We start from the raw sequence: 14,721 nt of genomic DNA, 5'->3' as shown, positions 1-14,721 counted from the left end.
CAGATGTGCGAAGCTGAACCTCGTCCGGGCTATGCGTATAAAGGGAGCCCGGCCTGTGCGACTTCTGTCTTCCACACCATGTGTCGTGTTCGATGCTAAACAGTGTCCGCATATGGTGCGAGTTTTTCTGTGCAAACCACGTGCACAACACACCTCGCACTGCCGGTAATGACGGGCAGATACAAGTACCTGAGTCATTCAGGTCATGAATGAATGAACTCCTGAAAGCCCAATGAGTCATATATATATATATATATATATATATATATATATATATATATATATATATATATATATATATATATATATTATATATTTATTATATATATTGTATATTTATTATATATATATATTATATATATTATATATACTATATATATATTATATACTATATATATAATATATATTATATATATTATACTATATATATATTATATATGCTACATATATATATATATTATATAGATATATTATATGTATATATATATTATACATATGATATATACGTATATATATTATACATATATTATATATATATATATATATATATATATATATTTTATACATATATTATATATATATATTGTATATATATCGTATATGTATTGTGTTTGTGTGTATATATATATCATTATATATGTATATTATATGTATATATATATTATGTATATATGTATATATTATATATATATTTTTTATACATATACTATATATATTATATATATAATATATATTATATATATATATATATGTGTGTGTGTGTGTCTGTGTGTGTGTGTGTGTGTATGTGTATGTGTATGTGTGTGTATATATATATGTATATTTTTTTCGTATACAGCCATTTATTCCACTGCAGGACATAGGCCTCTCTCAATTCACTATTGTGAGGTTATATGGCAGTGTCACCCTTGCCTGATTGGATGCCCTTCCTAATCAACCGCGGTTCGGTGCGCTAACACTTGTGCCACAGCGGTGACTTCCACTACGACACCTGTGTTTGACTTCTCAGGGCGATATGTCGTTTTCTTGGGCTTGAACCAGCAGTCAGAGCGAAGGCATTTTTATGACAGCCGCGACGGGGAATTGAACTCGGGACCACGAGGGTCGGAGTCCAGTGCTCTAACCACTGGACCACCGCGGTAGTCATATATATATATACATGTGTGTGTGTGTGTCTGTGTCTGTGTGTGTGTGTGTATATATACATACATATACATTATATGTTTTTTTTTTTAATATATAATTGTTTTCATTTATATATATATTATATATATTACATATATATATATATATTGTATGTATTATATATATATATATTATTATATATATATTATATGATATATATATAATATATATATATATAAAATATATATATATATATTTGTATATTATATGGGGATTATATATATGTATGTGTGTGTGTGTATGTATGTATGTATGTATGTATGTATGTATATGCATATATATGGATGTTTGGATATATGTATATATATATATATATGTATATAATTATATATATATATTATAAAGAATATATATAAAAAATATATATGATATATATAGAATATCTATAATATATATATTTTATATATATTATGTATATATGTATGTGTGTGTGTGTGTGTGTGTGTGTTTTGACCGACGAGAATTAACGAAAAGCTTCCATAGGCGGTCAGTGATAGGTTCCATCTTGGTCTAAATTGCCGTTTGTAGGCAGCTTCACAGTGTCTCGAATCTGTCCCACATCATCGTCTGTGGAAACATGAGCCGACTTTCGAGGGGGTTATATGTCCAGAAGTCCTGCTTGGGTTTCGACTGCAGGAACAGCAAGAAGAACGCAAACAGAGCGTTGATTTCCGCAGCTGTGTCAACCGAAAGCTAGCTTCGCCAGGGCCTTACTTATATGTGGTCCAGCAAGCTTCAGCTATTTAGAGCTGTCTCAACTGATTCATCATCACTGAATGCTTACCTTGGTGCTATGTCTTGCTGCAAAAAAGCACCTGCTTAGTGGCAGGGGGAAGGAATACACATTATTGAAATTATAAACCCGTACTATTTTCCTTTTAAGCAACACACTCATATTAAAGAACAAATACATGTCATTATAAAGAAATTTATGCGAACAGTTAAACTTCATTATACTCCGAGAGGGTTGCACGAAAAGAAACAGGGAAAATTATTATAGAAGACATGACAGTTCATTTGTCGTACTGCGACATCTGATAAATTAGATAAAGATGAAATAGTGAATACCAGATTTTGAATTTTCCATATGTAAAAACATAATCTTTAGGTAGGCATTGTGTAAAAAATGTCTTGAAATGTTTCTTATACAACATAAACTATATATGACTAAATTCGACTTGCCTCTCATTTCCCAAAAGGGATAACCATTAACTCATAGAAAATGGAGACTGTAGAAAAGATTTACACTTATTTATGTTCATATTCAAAATGTGTTGACATTTATAAAAATAAACTATTAGATAATCTTTATACAACACTGTTTTCTTGAAGTTCATCATATATCCACCTCTCCCTTACGTCTAAACAACTGAAAAATACAAACTTAAACGAAAATATATCCTCTGGCAGCGGTATTTCGTCGTTGCTCTCTACTTTGTTCTTTTTTTTTTTACTACGCATGTGTTGCCACTCGATGTTATTCTATTATCGTTTTATTTCGCACGGCGAGATCCCGCTCCCGATCCTCCACCCCGCATTCATGGACAGCACCTTCAGAGACACGGATCATCATCCTCCCTGTGCTGGTGCCCTGACCAGTTTCGGTCTTGCGCCAGACACTGAACTCCCCATATACATGGCAGGGAAATGGAAGGTTCAGGAATTATCAGCATTACCTTCGTGCAACTTCAAAAGGTGCAGAAGTAAGCAAGATTTCTGCTGCTTCCTCAGACAAACCCAACTGGTTGATTCAGTCTCCACACAGACAATGCTACTGCTGTCCCCACCTACGGCGACCGTTCATTGACCCTCGACATCTGCATCTGACTGCAGCACACTTTCTCATGGGTTTTCGTCATAGCAGATATCCCATGACCCATCCTAGGCGCTGATTTCCTGCATCACTTCCACATGTTGATCGACATTCACCGACTCACCATGACCGATGGCACCACAAGCAAGTCCACTGTCAGTAAGCACACATTTACCAGACTCTCCCAAATTCTCAAAATTCTCCCAGACCAAGGCATAATTGCGGAATTTCTAAGAGATTTCTAAGCCACCACGTAGCCCTTTAACGAACCGAGTCAGCCTCAGCACCAGATTCACTATCACATCACTGGTCTTCATGTCAACAGCCACCTTCAAGCTCCTAAGGCTGAGTTACACCATATGCTGAATCTTGACATACGCCCTTCCTCCAGCATGTGATCTTCACCCCTGCATCTAGTCCAGAAGAACAGGGATTGGCGTCTGCGTGGCAATTAGCGCTTGCTCGACATAACCACAAAGCCTTATCATTACCTATACTTTTTCATAGAATCTAGCAGGCTTCAGTATATTCTCCCCCATTGACTTGGTGAGAGCCTTCCACGAAATACCTGTTGCTGAGGACATCTCAAAGATAGCTGTCCCAGGACCTTTCAGACTGTTTGAATTCACCCAGATGCCCTTTGGACTTAAGAACACTACTTAGACCTTCCAGCGATTTATGGTTGAAGTCACCCACAGACTTGAAGGTTGTTTTGACTGGCTGTCCACTTCTGCCCACAGATAGTGATTCATCCACGCTTATCACCATCACGGCTTCAGGGCTAACGTGCCGAGAGTACCAGAAAAACAAGATACAAAGGAACCCAAAGTCATGTCTACACAGCTTTCCCACACAAGAGGCAATTTTAGCGTTTGGGCCCCCTACTAACAGACAATAATTATACTGTTGATATCAGATTCACCCATAGACCCAAGGCACTTACCATCAAGGACATTACTGCACCCACCGTCGCCAAAGGATGGCAAGTATCATGATTCCAACAACAATCATCATGGACCAAGGACGCCAGTTCGAGCCTGCACCTTAGAGGTAATTCATGATCTTCTTGGTCACCAATCAGATCCAGATAACAGCATTCCTTCCAGCATCCAAGGTCATTTTCAAACATTTTCACTGACAGCTGAGGAGGGCTTTCACCAAAATTGGCACTTCCAGTTGGGTGAAATACTTCCCATTTGCTCACCTCAGCATCCAGAATGCTATGAAGCAGGACCTTGGCTGTACAGCAGCTGAATTAATCTACGGCATGATGCCCGCCCTTCCTGCTGATTAAGTCACGTTTTCACCCCATGATTACGCCAAGGAACTTCTTGAAAGGATGGCTCTTATTAGAGCTCAGTCACCCAGACCATCATGGAACTGCCCCAGCTGCAGCACTGCACTCAGGTCCTGGTTCATGTGGGCGCCACCAAACCCCCGCTTCAGCCACCATATGAGGGCCTGTACCCAAATACAAATTCAAAACACTTTATTCCATTAATTACAATGGGTATTCTATGACCTCCAGGACCGGCAAGACCATCACCATTAACAGAGGTACCACCAGGGACTCCATCTCTATAGGTCAGGTGAAGTCAGCACCATAGAGGCTACAATTAACATCTACTCAGTTCCGGTCGCTCCCACTATTGCGCCACTGCAGAGGGAGTATTGAAGCAGCCGCTGAGCAATTGCTGTTTGGTCAGGTGTGGCGGCCCATGCGGCCTTCTGTTAGTAACCCATGCACGTTAAACAACATCAGATATGACGTCATTCACCCAAATGTAAGACGTGAATTCAATGTACTAACCTCAGGGTTAATGTGTCGGCCGCTCATCCAAGGAGTTTGCATCCCACCCAGGTGCAACTTTCAATTGTCGCTTGGACCTGAATGCCGTGGCTTGGTACCATGGTGGGTAAGGACTAAGATCAGTCAAGTCAAGTCAACTGCATCTGAAACAATTTGTTCGAGTCGGCATTAATTGGCATGGGGCTTCCTTCCTAGGCATAGTCCGGGCAAGCTTCAGCTTCGGATATCTGACTTATCCTTATCCTTATCAGGCTCCTGAGCATGATTTAGACTTCAGCTTCAGCTACAGCAAGATCTACCACTCTTCTCGTAATGAGCTGTACCCTTTCTGTTACCACAATGATAATGATAACAATGATAATAGTAAAAGGGTAATCATGATTATATTAATATGCCGTTGATGATACTAATAACTAATAATTATAATAATGTTGAAACTAATGATACAGAAGGTACTTGTATTTGTATGTGTAAATATATAAAATATTTACAGCACTCAAGTATTTAGTTAATTTCAACTTTGTAGGCGGCTTGTAGAAATATGTCCTTTGATGTCAAGCACATTTATTTCTTTTAACCATTAACCATTTTTCCTATCCGTGTATGGTTAAGATTGTGGCTCATGACTACAAGGGCAGCGCCAACCCAAGTCTCCAAATATGCCAGGCCCATTGTACAGAACTATAAGAAATCATCTTTAAAACAGTAACCTACACTGGGTCCAAACCTAGAACTGAAATAAAATTGTTTGCAAACCCCAGACTAGTATTCTCCAAATTGCCAAGTCATCATAATTTTTTCTTAATTTAAGGCAGTAAATTTCAGTGAAAAAAAAAAAAAAAAAAAATTATTGCGTAAGTTCTCATAAAAGAAAAAAGTAAAATAAGTAATTTTTTTATAAAATGTAATGAATCTGAGTACTTCAAACCAAAGAGCAAATTGTCATTTTTTCTTGTCTTAATATATCTATAATTCAAGGTCACGTAAGTTAAAGTTCATAAAGTTTTACTTATTAACAAGAACAGGGTTGTATCTTTTTCAGAAAATCTGTACTACTCAGTTTCTTGACTCTTAGGAGTAGATACTGATTAAGTGGAATGAATAAAATCTTATGCATATGTGTATAGTTATTGTGTTCTTGTAGACCCGAGTGGTTCCCAGGTTACTGCTTCCCTATAGGTTGTGCCAGTATAACCAGTTCAGTTTAGGGGGATCCCTGTGCTCAGTAAAGAGGGAATAGCAAACACTCCTAAATATTAAACTTTTATCATCTAAATTCACAATACATTTTATGTTTCATTAATTCTTCATGATTATTGCAATTAGTAGCACAGACTCTTACCACGCAATCTTTCAACAACTACCCAGTTCTTACAAAAATATTTGACTGTAACTAGTGACACTATCCATGCACCATTACTTGAGATCAGTTCTATCAAACTTGTCCCCAAGTCATGCAACTACTGTAGTGTCCAGTATACATTTATCTTGATCCCCACATGACTTGAAAATTAACTTTCCTCTCATGTAGTTTTCACGTTTCTCTATGATTTTCTTTAGTCATGGTATTACTTATGGTATCATTTAAAATACCATATTGCCAGTTGTCACTGAATATGTGTGTGTGTGTGTGTGTACATACAATATACATATATACATCATCATAATCAAAGGGCTAACACCAACAGGTGCGCATGGCCACATCCACTCTTCGCTTTCAGCCACAAGGTTCCCTCATGGCGAGTCTCCAGGCAAGCCCTCGGCCCATCTCTAACTCCTCGCAACAGGTCTTGTTGAGCTGCCCAAGCCATGACCTCGTAGGTCGTCCCACAGGCTTCCTCCAACTAGGTTTGTCTCACAGGGAGACAACCTGATGGGCAGAGTCAACCACAGGGAAACGAGTTAGGTGCTCGTATAGCCTGATTTGGCGATTGCGGATTATGCAAGTAACAGGTCCTATGCCAGTCTCACGGTGTAGCCATCAGTTGGACACATGTCCTGCTAACTGTACCCCCATGGTCCAGCAAAGAGACTTGCTACAAAAGGCATCAAGATGAGACTCCAAGGCACTAGATAGCATCCAGGTTTCACTTCCATAGAGTAAAACTAGCAGTATCAAGGCCTTGAAGACATGTAACTTGGTCCTTCTACATAGGTACCAGCATCTCTAAATGCTCTTGTTGATTAAGTTCATGGCTCCTGCTGCCAGACCAATCCATCTACTGATGCCTTGGTCTCACAGAGATATGGACTACACTACCAAGGTATGCAAAGCTCTCTGTGTTTTTAACATCCACACCACAAGCATGAATTGACTGAATTGGTTCCTCTAATAGGCCCCCAAAGCCCTGAAACTTGGTCTTAGTCCAGGAGACCTCTAGGCTCAAAGGCTTCACCTCGTCACTAAATGCATCAAGAGCCGCCACCAGCGATTCCAGAGACTCAGAATAGCATCATCGGAAAAGTCAAGATCTGAGGACATGATATTACTCACTGTTGCTCTACACTGACTTTGGATAGTAGCTCTGGCCATTATCCAGCCCGTGCAGGTGTTGAAAAGTGTTGGTGGAAGGACAGCCTTGCCTCACCCCTAGATTAACAGGGAAGAAGTACAACAGGCCCCAGACCACACTTTACAGCACTTTCAGTACCAGTATATAGGTTTGCTATTAGGCCAATAATCCGTGTTGGAATACCCCTTAGTCTCAGAATGTCTCATATCAAAGCCCAAGGATACGGTCTATTGTGGACTTGCCAGGAGTGAATCCAGACTGCTCTGGTCTTTGGTGGCTTAGTAGGTGGTTGCAGATCCATTTCAGAAGAATGTGGACAAAAACCTTGCCTGATATACTGAGCAGTTTAATGCCACAGTAGTTGATACAGTTCCAACAATCCCCTTTCCCTCTCCAGAGAGGGATGACCACGTCCCTCAACAGGTCACTGGGAATGGAACCAGACTGCCAGATGGCAATCAAAACTGCATGCAATCCCCGTGCCATAGGTTCACCCCCAGTTCAGCAGGGATATCATATATGCCTGTGGCTTTCCCACTCTTCAGCTTAGAAATTGCCATCCTAACCTCAGTTAGGGTAGGAGGCTCCTCACTAATGGTTGGATCCAGCACAGGTATTGTGATACCATTTGCATCCAAGCTAACTGTTGGAGGGTCTACCTGGTACAGCTGCTCATAATACTCGGCCCATTGTTCATGAACCCCAACATGATTTGAGATGATATGTCCATCCACTAAGGAGACTGCAGTCATCTGTGAGAACTTAGAGTTCAGTTTTTCAGGGCTCGGTAGGCAGGTAGAAGATCCTTTACCAAGAAATGGTCTCGGCAAGATTCCTGATTAAGTGTTCATTGTCCCTTCTTAGCAGTGTCCAAGCCCTATGCACCAAAGAGCAACACAAGTCCTGATCGCGATTCAGCCAAGCCATGCAACATGCTTCAGTGGCCTCCAGTGTCTCCAGATGAAGTTATGCCTTACCCTCGGGTGTACAGCAGTGGACTCCTGCACTGCTTTGTGTGTTTCATGCTTAAAGGACTCCCACAGAGCAACTGGGTCTATCTGGTTCTCAAGTTCTGTGAATCAGTCAGAGTAGCACACTCCTCCATCCTCAGTCCCTCTAAGTGAAACACCCTAGAGTGACCACTGGAGGGACGAGTTTTGAAGTGGACCTTTAGGGTAGCCACTACCAGCCACAGTTGGTGCCACAGAACTCAGCATTCCGGTAAACTTTGCAATTCTGAAGATTCCTCCATCAAGTGGTAACAAGTATGTGGTCGACCTTCTTGGCCACAGCTATACCATGTCCAGCAGTGCGGGTTGGAGTGCTGATACCAGGAGCCAGAAATCCATAATCTCTCGTACCAAGCAGAGTCACGGAGGAGGCTGTTCTCACTGCTGGGATCAGCTCCCAAGCCATGGGAGTCAACAGACATCTTGTAGCCAGCTCGATCACAGCTGGATACCATATTAAAGTTGCCCAGAAAATGAGAATGACTCGCCAGGGGCAATAGTTTACTACTGAGGATTGAAATCAGCTGGAGATGCTATGGCTACTCCCTAAAGGTGATGACCATTGCTACAGCCTGACCAGTAGTAGGTGTACCCACCCATACTGATTGTGCCACTGCCAGGTCTTCTCACCTCCGAGAGGGCAGTGACCTCATTTCCCAACTATAACAATTCCCTCGATAGCAGAGGTAACACTCGTCATGCCGCAAGGACCGGATGTTCCAAGTGCTCACCCAGATAGCTTGCCTGAGGTTAAGCCCCTGCCACCCCTGCAGACGCTGCCCCAAATAAAGGGGGTTGGCAGTCTGTGGATCCCAACTTCTGCCTGTGGGGTTCCCTTGGGCTTTGCCCTACAGTCCTCATACTGGGTTAGTGCCTGCCAGGGCTCAGGTGGGATGAGTAACTCATTCCCATCCTGCACCCCAACAGCCCACCTCGTTTTCTGGGTGGGAGGGATAGCACCCCTCCCACCAGCATATCCATTTATTGGAGACACTGCCTTTGAGTTATCTGGGGGGAGGAGAGCTGGCAAGGCCCACCTCCCGTGAGCTGCCCATTAAGCCCTAGGTGGCTGAGGGCAGGAGTTGGTTCGGAGCTTGGGCGTGTCCATATATATATTATATATATAATATATAGATTCATATATATATATGCATATTATATATATATATATATATATATATATATATATATATGCATAATATATATGTATAATCATATATATATTATATATTTACAAATATATACATATAAAATAGGTATGCATATCAGCGTGAGTGATTTGCTTTAGTCATGATGGCCCACTAATAATACCATTTTGCCATGTGTCATTGCATATATATATATATATATATATTTGTGTGTGTGTGCTTGTGTGTGCGTGTGTGCGTGTGAACTCTTGAGCTCATTGTATTTGTTTTATGTGTTGTGCTTGTTAGTGCCATCATGACAATTTTTCCTTAATTCCAGGCTGGATTCGAGAAATTGTAACTCGCCATATATCCAGTCATGCAAAACAAGATGTATATTATCATCCACCATATGGCAAGAAGCTGCGATCATTGGTGGAAATTGGAAAGTACTGTAAGTGCTCCTTTATTTCCCATGCTTTTTTGTGTGTTAGCTTAAATTTTGTGAATGTGTGTGTCCTTTTTCTTTTCTTTTTTCTTTTCTTAATGTGAAAGATGGGTTAAAAAATCTGAGTGACATTTTGATTTACGTAGATATTTTCCATTAAAATTCTAAGGTGATATTTGTAATGGTGATCATTAACATAATTAGCTTTAAATTTATTTTAAATTTATTTGCTATCCCATAATATTTGGAGTTTTACATAACTAGATACACAACATACAATTAAAAGGGGTAGGGTAACTTACCATAATGTACCTACTGATAAATAATTTCAAATCCAAAAGAAGACAGTCTGCCTTTGGTTCCCAAAGAGCCCTATAGTTGTTTAGGATGTTTTTTTCTTCTTTTTTTTTGTATTTTCCTTTTTTTTCTTTTCTTTTCTTTTCTTTTCTTTTTTCATTTTTCTTTTTCCTTTTTTTGTCTGTTTTTTTTTTTTGCTTTTTTTGCCTCGCTGAATGTAAGATACGTTAGTTTGAGTTTTTTGCACTTTGTAACTGTAGACAAATTTTGTCCCCAGTGACATTATTTTGATGGTAAATGTTATTGATTTCCCAGTGAAACAAGAAAATATGACTGCTTTGCTGACCGTGGACAACTTCACATTCTTTGCGGAACCTCTAGGTTATGGAGAGCCCTTCGAAATCGTTCGAGGAGCATTAATGGTATGGATTAAGAGTTTATGATCTATTTATTAGAAAGAGTGTTAAGGGGAGAATGGAAGAGGGGGAATTATTCTTGTTACATTGTTTTACTAACCTCTTTTATAACTCAGAGCTGTATATTTGAAAAAGCATATGTAAAATTTGTCTTACCAAAGACAGCATTCCCCCCCCCCCCCCCTGAGAGGACCAATTCTGAATCATTCAAGAGCTTATATATTTTTATTCCTTTGCTTTACAAGAAGGGAGTCTTGTAATACTGAATATTTATCATATATATATATATATATATATATATATATATATATATATATTTACATATATTTACATTTTTTTTAAGCAATGCATACCTTCAAATTAATCAGGAAGAAACACCATGATTTATTAAGTGGTAAGTAATACTGAAAATGTTAAAATACCTGCCAATTCTTACAGAGATCACAATCTGTCTCAAAAGCAAATGGCAGTCCCAAAAAGGAACAAATTTTGACTCCAAAGAAAGGATATCACATAAAGAAGTCAAAACTTACACCAAAAAGCACAAACAATCCCAAAACAAAGGCTAAATCAGCCAAGCAAAAGTCAGTGGAGAAAATGGCCAAACATGCTCATGTGGCAGAATCTTCAGATGAAGAATATCAAGTGATCACAGGTAAGAGATGCATTATTTTATTTACTCATTTTAGATTGAAGCTGTAATGATAAATAAAATCATATTGAGTAGATAATATATTCAGACATATATTTCCAAATCAGTCTAAAGATTTAGGTGATAAATTTATCTTGGCCAGTCCCCACATTTGTTACTACTAAATGGACTCATTTATTCTTGAAAAAACACCAATAACTATATGTTTCCCTTGCTCAAATTCTAAGATACCTTCACTAGCCAGCAGAAAATGTCTATGAACTCAATTCTCCCGACAGTATAATTACTTCGGACAATGATGGCAGGAACAAAGGATTTCCTCTCTTTTTTTTTTTTCTTTACTTATCCTACTGCTCAAGCCATTTGTTGCCATAATTTGTTGATTGCAATGATGGGAATCCTATTTTATTTCAGATTATTGATATTCTTTTCATGTCAGATTTTACAGAATATTACACAATAACCTTCATAAGATTGAACCAGGATTAGGGTTTTTGATAAACCTTTCTTGTGTAGGCAGAATCATTATACTGAATTCATCTCAACCTTATTTTCAGAAATTGCAGAAAGCGATGAGGTTGTAGCCTTACATTTAGCAGAGACTGACAATTTGGAAATTGGTCACCAGGCTGAAGCAGTAGTTAAAAATACTAAAGTACAAATCAAGAAGAAAATAACACATAGCAGTGAACAAGGAAATATCTTTAGTAGTCCAGAAAGAAAAGAGGTTTACCAGGAAACAAAAAATCCAAAGTACATTGCCAGTACTCAGAGTTTGATGATTGCTCCTGGTAGTGTCAGTGAGAGATATATCACCAGAACTGGAAGCCCCAAGCGAATCAGGATAACAGCTGAAAACAAGAATGGAAATAGCTCAATGAACAAGAAGATGGCAGAGCATTGCCAAAATGTACAAAAGCCAGTAGAATTTCCCCAGGAAGATCAACTATCGCCAAAGGAAAGTTATTCCATAAAGGTTAATGAAACACATGAAGGAGAACATAGTAACCAGCATGAAACTGAAAAAATTAGTTTGAGTAGGCATAATAATTATATTTCCCTCAATCCTGTGGTTATAAATGATATAGATGAACATTACGAGGTTAGTGAAACAGTTCATAAAAAATCAAAAAGAAAAAGAATAGAGAAAAATATGAATGGTATAAAGTTAACAGGAAAGGAGAAGCTTGGTCTCCAAAAGAAACAAATAAAGAAAGAAAAACCTTTGCCCAGTGAAGTATTGTTTGTAGCATCAGGAATCCTAGAAAACTTTGAGGAGGACCATGTTAAAGCAACAGAACTTTCAGGTAATACTATGTCAACGATCTTACCTACATTACATATTAAAGAAGAACCAGTAGAAAATGAGTTCCTTCCTGTCATATCCAGTGTAAAAAGTGGAAAGGAAGCAGAAGAAATGCTAGAGACTTCTGAGGAGCCCTTAAGACTGTGGTTTAATCAAACTTCAAATCCACAGAAAGCACGAAGAGGAAAAGCAATTGGAGCTCAGCCAAGAAATACTAAAAATTACCCAGAAATAAATGGGCAAAAGACACATAAAACAACTGTAGTTTCAAGAAGACAGCTTAAAACAAATCTAGGCTCAACCAATATTGTTAAAGAACAAAATTTTGTTCCACAGAATGACAAGACTACATCAACAGTGCCATTTCTGATTAGTTCTAAAAAAAAAAAAAAAAATTTATCCCCCCAAAAAATACAAACAACCTGAATAGAAATTCTGTTACTCAAACTACGGTAAAAAAGCAGATACAGCCTTTGGTATCTTTTCCAGTGCCACTGTCAGAAATGTGCAACACAATCATGAATGTTAAACCACAAAACAGTCACTCAGTATTAGGGAATTTAAATTTGCAGTCTTGGGTACCTAGCTCCATGCAGAACCCAGCCACTACCACTGACTCCTTGCAGAATCCAGTCACAATTACAGATTCTAGGCAGACTGTAGTCACTTGTGAGATTCTAAGGCCATCTTCAGTGAAAAATGGAATTACAGCTGTCACCTCCAATGAGTCAGATAGTCAGAGTTTTGACAAACAAGAAGGGAAAGAACTTCTTAGGGAACTTTTAACTAAAAAAAAAACAGAAGAAAATCATCTAAATCATGAAGTCCCTAGTAAGTCCAAGTTTGCCCATCTAATAACCATCAACAGAAAACGAATTCCAGTTCAGCAGTCTGCCATGCTGCCATTAAATCTAAACCAACCCAGTGCAGCAGATACACAGGTACATCAAATGCATCTGAATTCCTTTGCTCCTCATCTTCCTGAAACCTCTGTTGCTTCTCAAATTTATCCCTCATTAGCTTCATCTACTCCTCAAATAGTCATCAATGCTAAACAACCTACAGGTCCTCAGTCTGCTTCCTTCCTGTTGAAACCAAGTCAATCAGGTGCAGCATGTATACAGCCTTTTAACACACCTCTGCGGTCTGTTGCACCTTGTGTGCCTGGAACTCTAGTTGCTTCATTGCCTTCATTTTCTCCTCTAGCTATCAGCACAAAACAACCTCCAATCTCTCAATCGGCCAACTTACCATTAAATCCAAACAAGTCACATGCAGCTGATAAACATGCACGTTACACACCTCTGTACTTATTTAACCCCAATAAACCAGCGAGTTCTGTTGCTTCTCAGGTTTGTCACTCACCATCTCCATTTACTCGGAATGAACAAACTCAGACTGAAACTCCTCCTGTAGTTAATCATAAAGCAGCAAAGAGAAAAGAAAGTGTGAATTATGGTAACTCTACATGAAAAGAGTAGTGTAGGTTGCAGCATCTCAGGGCATTTACTTTTAAATTTATGCTTGAGCAATTTCTGTATAATATTCCTTCCATCTTTCATTGTTCATTGGCTAAGATTCTCTTGCCCAATGTTCACAATTAACATCCTCTTCTATAAAAACAATTCTGTTAAATTGTGGAACTTCAATTTTGGTTTCAACCTATACCATCCAAGGTTATCAACTATCTTTTAATTTGTTAACTTAAAGTTACTTATTTCAGATGTTTTAGGAATGCTAATAGATTTGAAATAAGTAAAAGGATCCATATTTTGAATATTCCCAAAAAGAACATTTAGAGAGGATATTATGCTTTCTCTCTCTCTCTCTCTCTCTCTCTCTCTCTCTCTCTCTCTCTCTCTCTCTCTCTCTCTCTCTCTCTCTCTCTCTCTCTCTCTCTCTCTCTCTCTCTCTTTCTCTCTTTCTCTCTCTTTCTCTTTCTCTCTCTCTTTCATTTTACTTTATTTTATTTTATTTCTCCCTTCCCTCTCCTTTCCTTTCCTTTCCTTTCCTTTCCTTTCCTTTCCTTTCCCTCTTACCTTTCTCTCTATCACACACACACATTCACTCTCATTCTTTCACTGTTAACAATAATGTCTTTACCATTGAAGATATACTTTTATATTTATATTAGAAATCGGTTT

At 38.6% G+C, this 14,721-nt stretch overlaps 1 protein-coding gene across 11 annotated transcripts in view; it reads left to right on the top strand.

The window, feature by feature from the left end:
- The window catches only part of LOC125039541 (bromodomain adjacent to zinc finger domain protein 2A-like), a 43,769-nt gene extending 30,754 nt beyond the window's left edge, over positions 1 to 13,015 (top strand). For all 11 annotated transcript variants that reach the window (XM_047633595.1, XM_047633622.1, XM_047633686.1 and 8 more), the window contains 4 exons: positions 9,799 to 9,912; positions 10,519 to 10,625; positions 11,058 to 11,274; positions 11,829 to 13,015. In XM_047633595.1, the coding sequence (XP_047489551.1) occupies positions 9,799 to 9,912; positions 10,519 to 10,625; positions 11,058 to 11,274; positions 11,829 to 13,003 (1,613 nt within the window). In that variant the 3' untranslated portion in view covers positions 13,004 to 13,015. The remainder of the gene's footprint in view (positions 1 to 9,798; positions 9,913 to 10,518; positions 10,626 to 11,057; positions 11,275 to 11,828) is intronic.
- Positions 13,016 to 14,721: the final 1,706 nt, after the last annotated feature.

The sequence above is a fragment of the Penaeus chinensis genome, chromosome 3 (assembly GCF_019202785.1).
Source record: "Penaeus chinensis breed Huanghai No. 1 chromosome 3, ASM1920278v2, whole genome shotgun sequence".
Classification (NCBI taxonomy): Eukaryota; Metazoa; Arthropoda; class Malacostraca; order Decapoda; family Penaeidae; genus Penaeus; species Penaeus chinensis.
The sequence above is the reverse complement of the archived record's forward strand: the minus strand, read 5'-3'. Positions and strand labels throughout refer to the sequence as shown.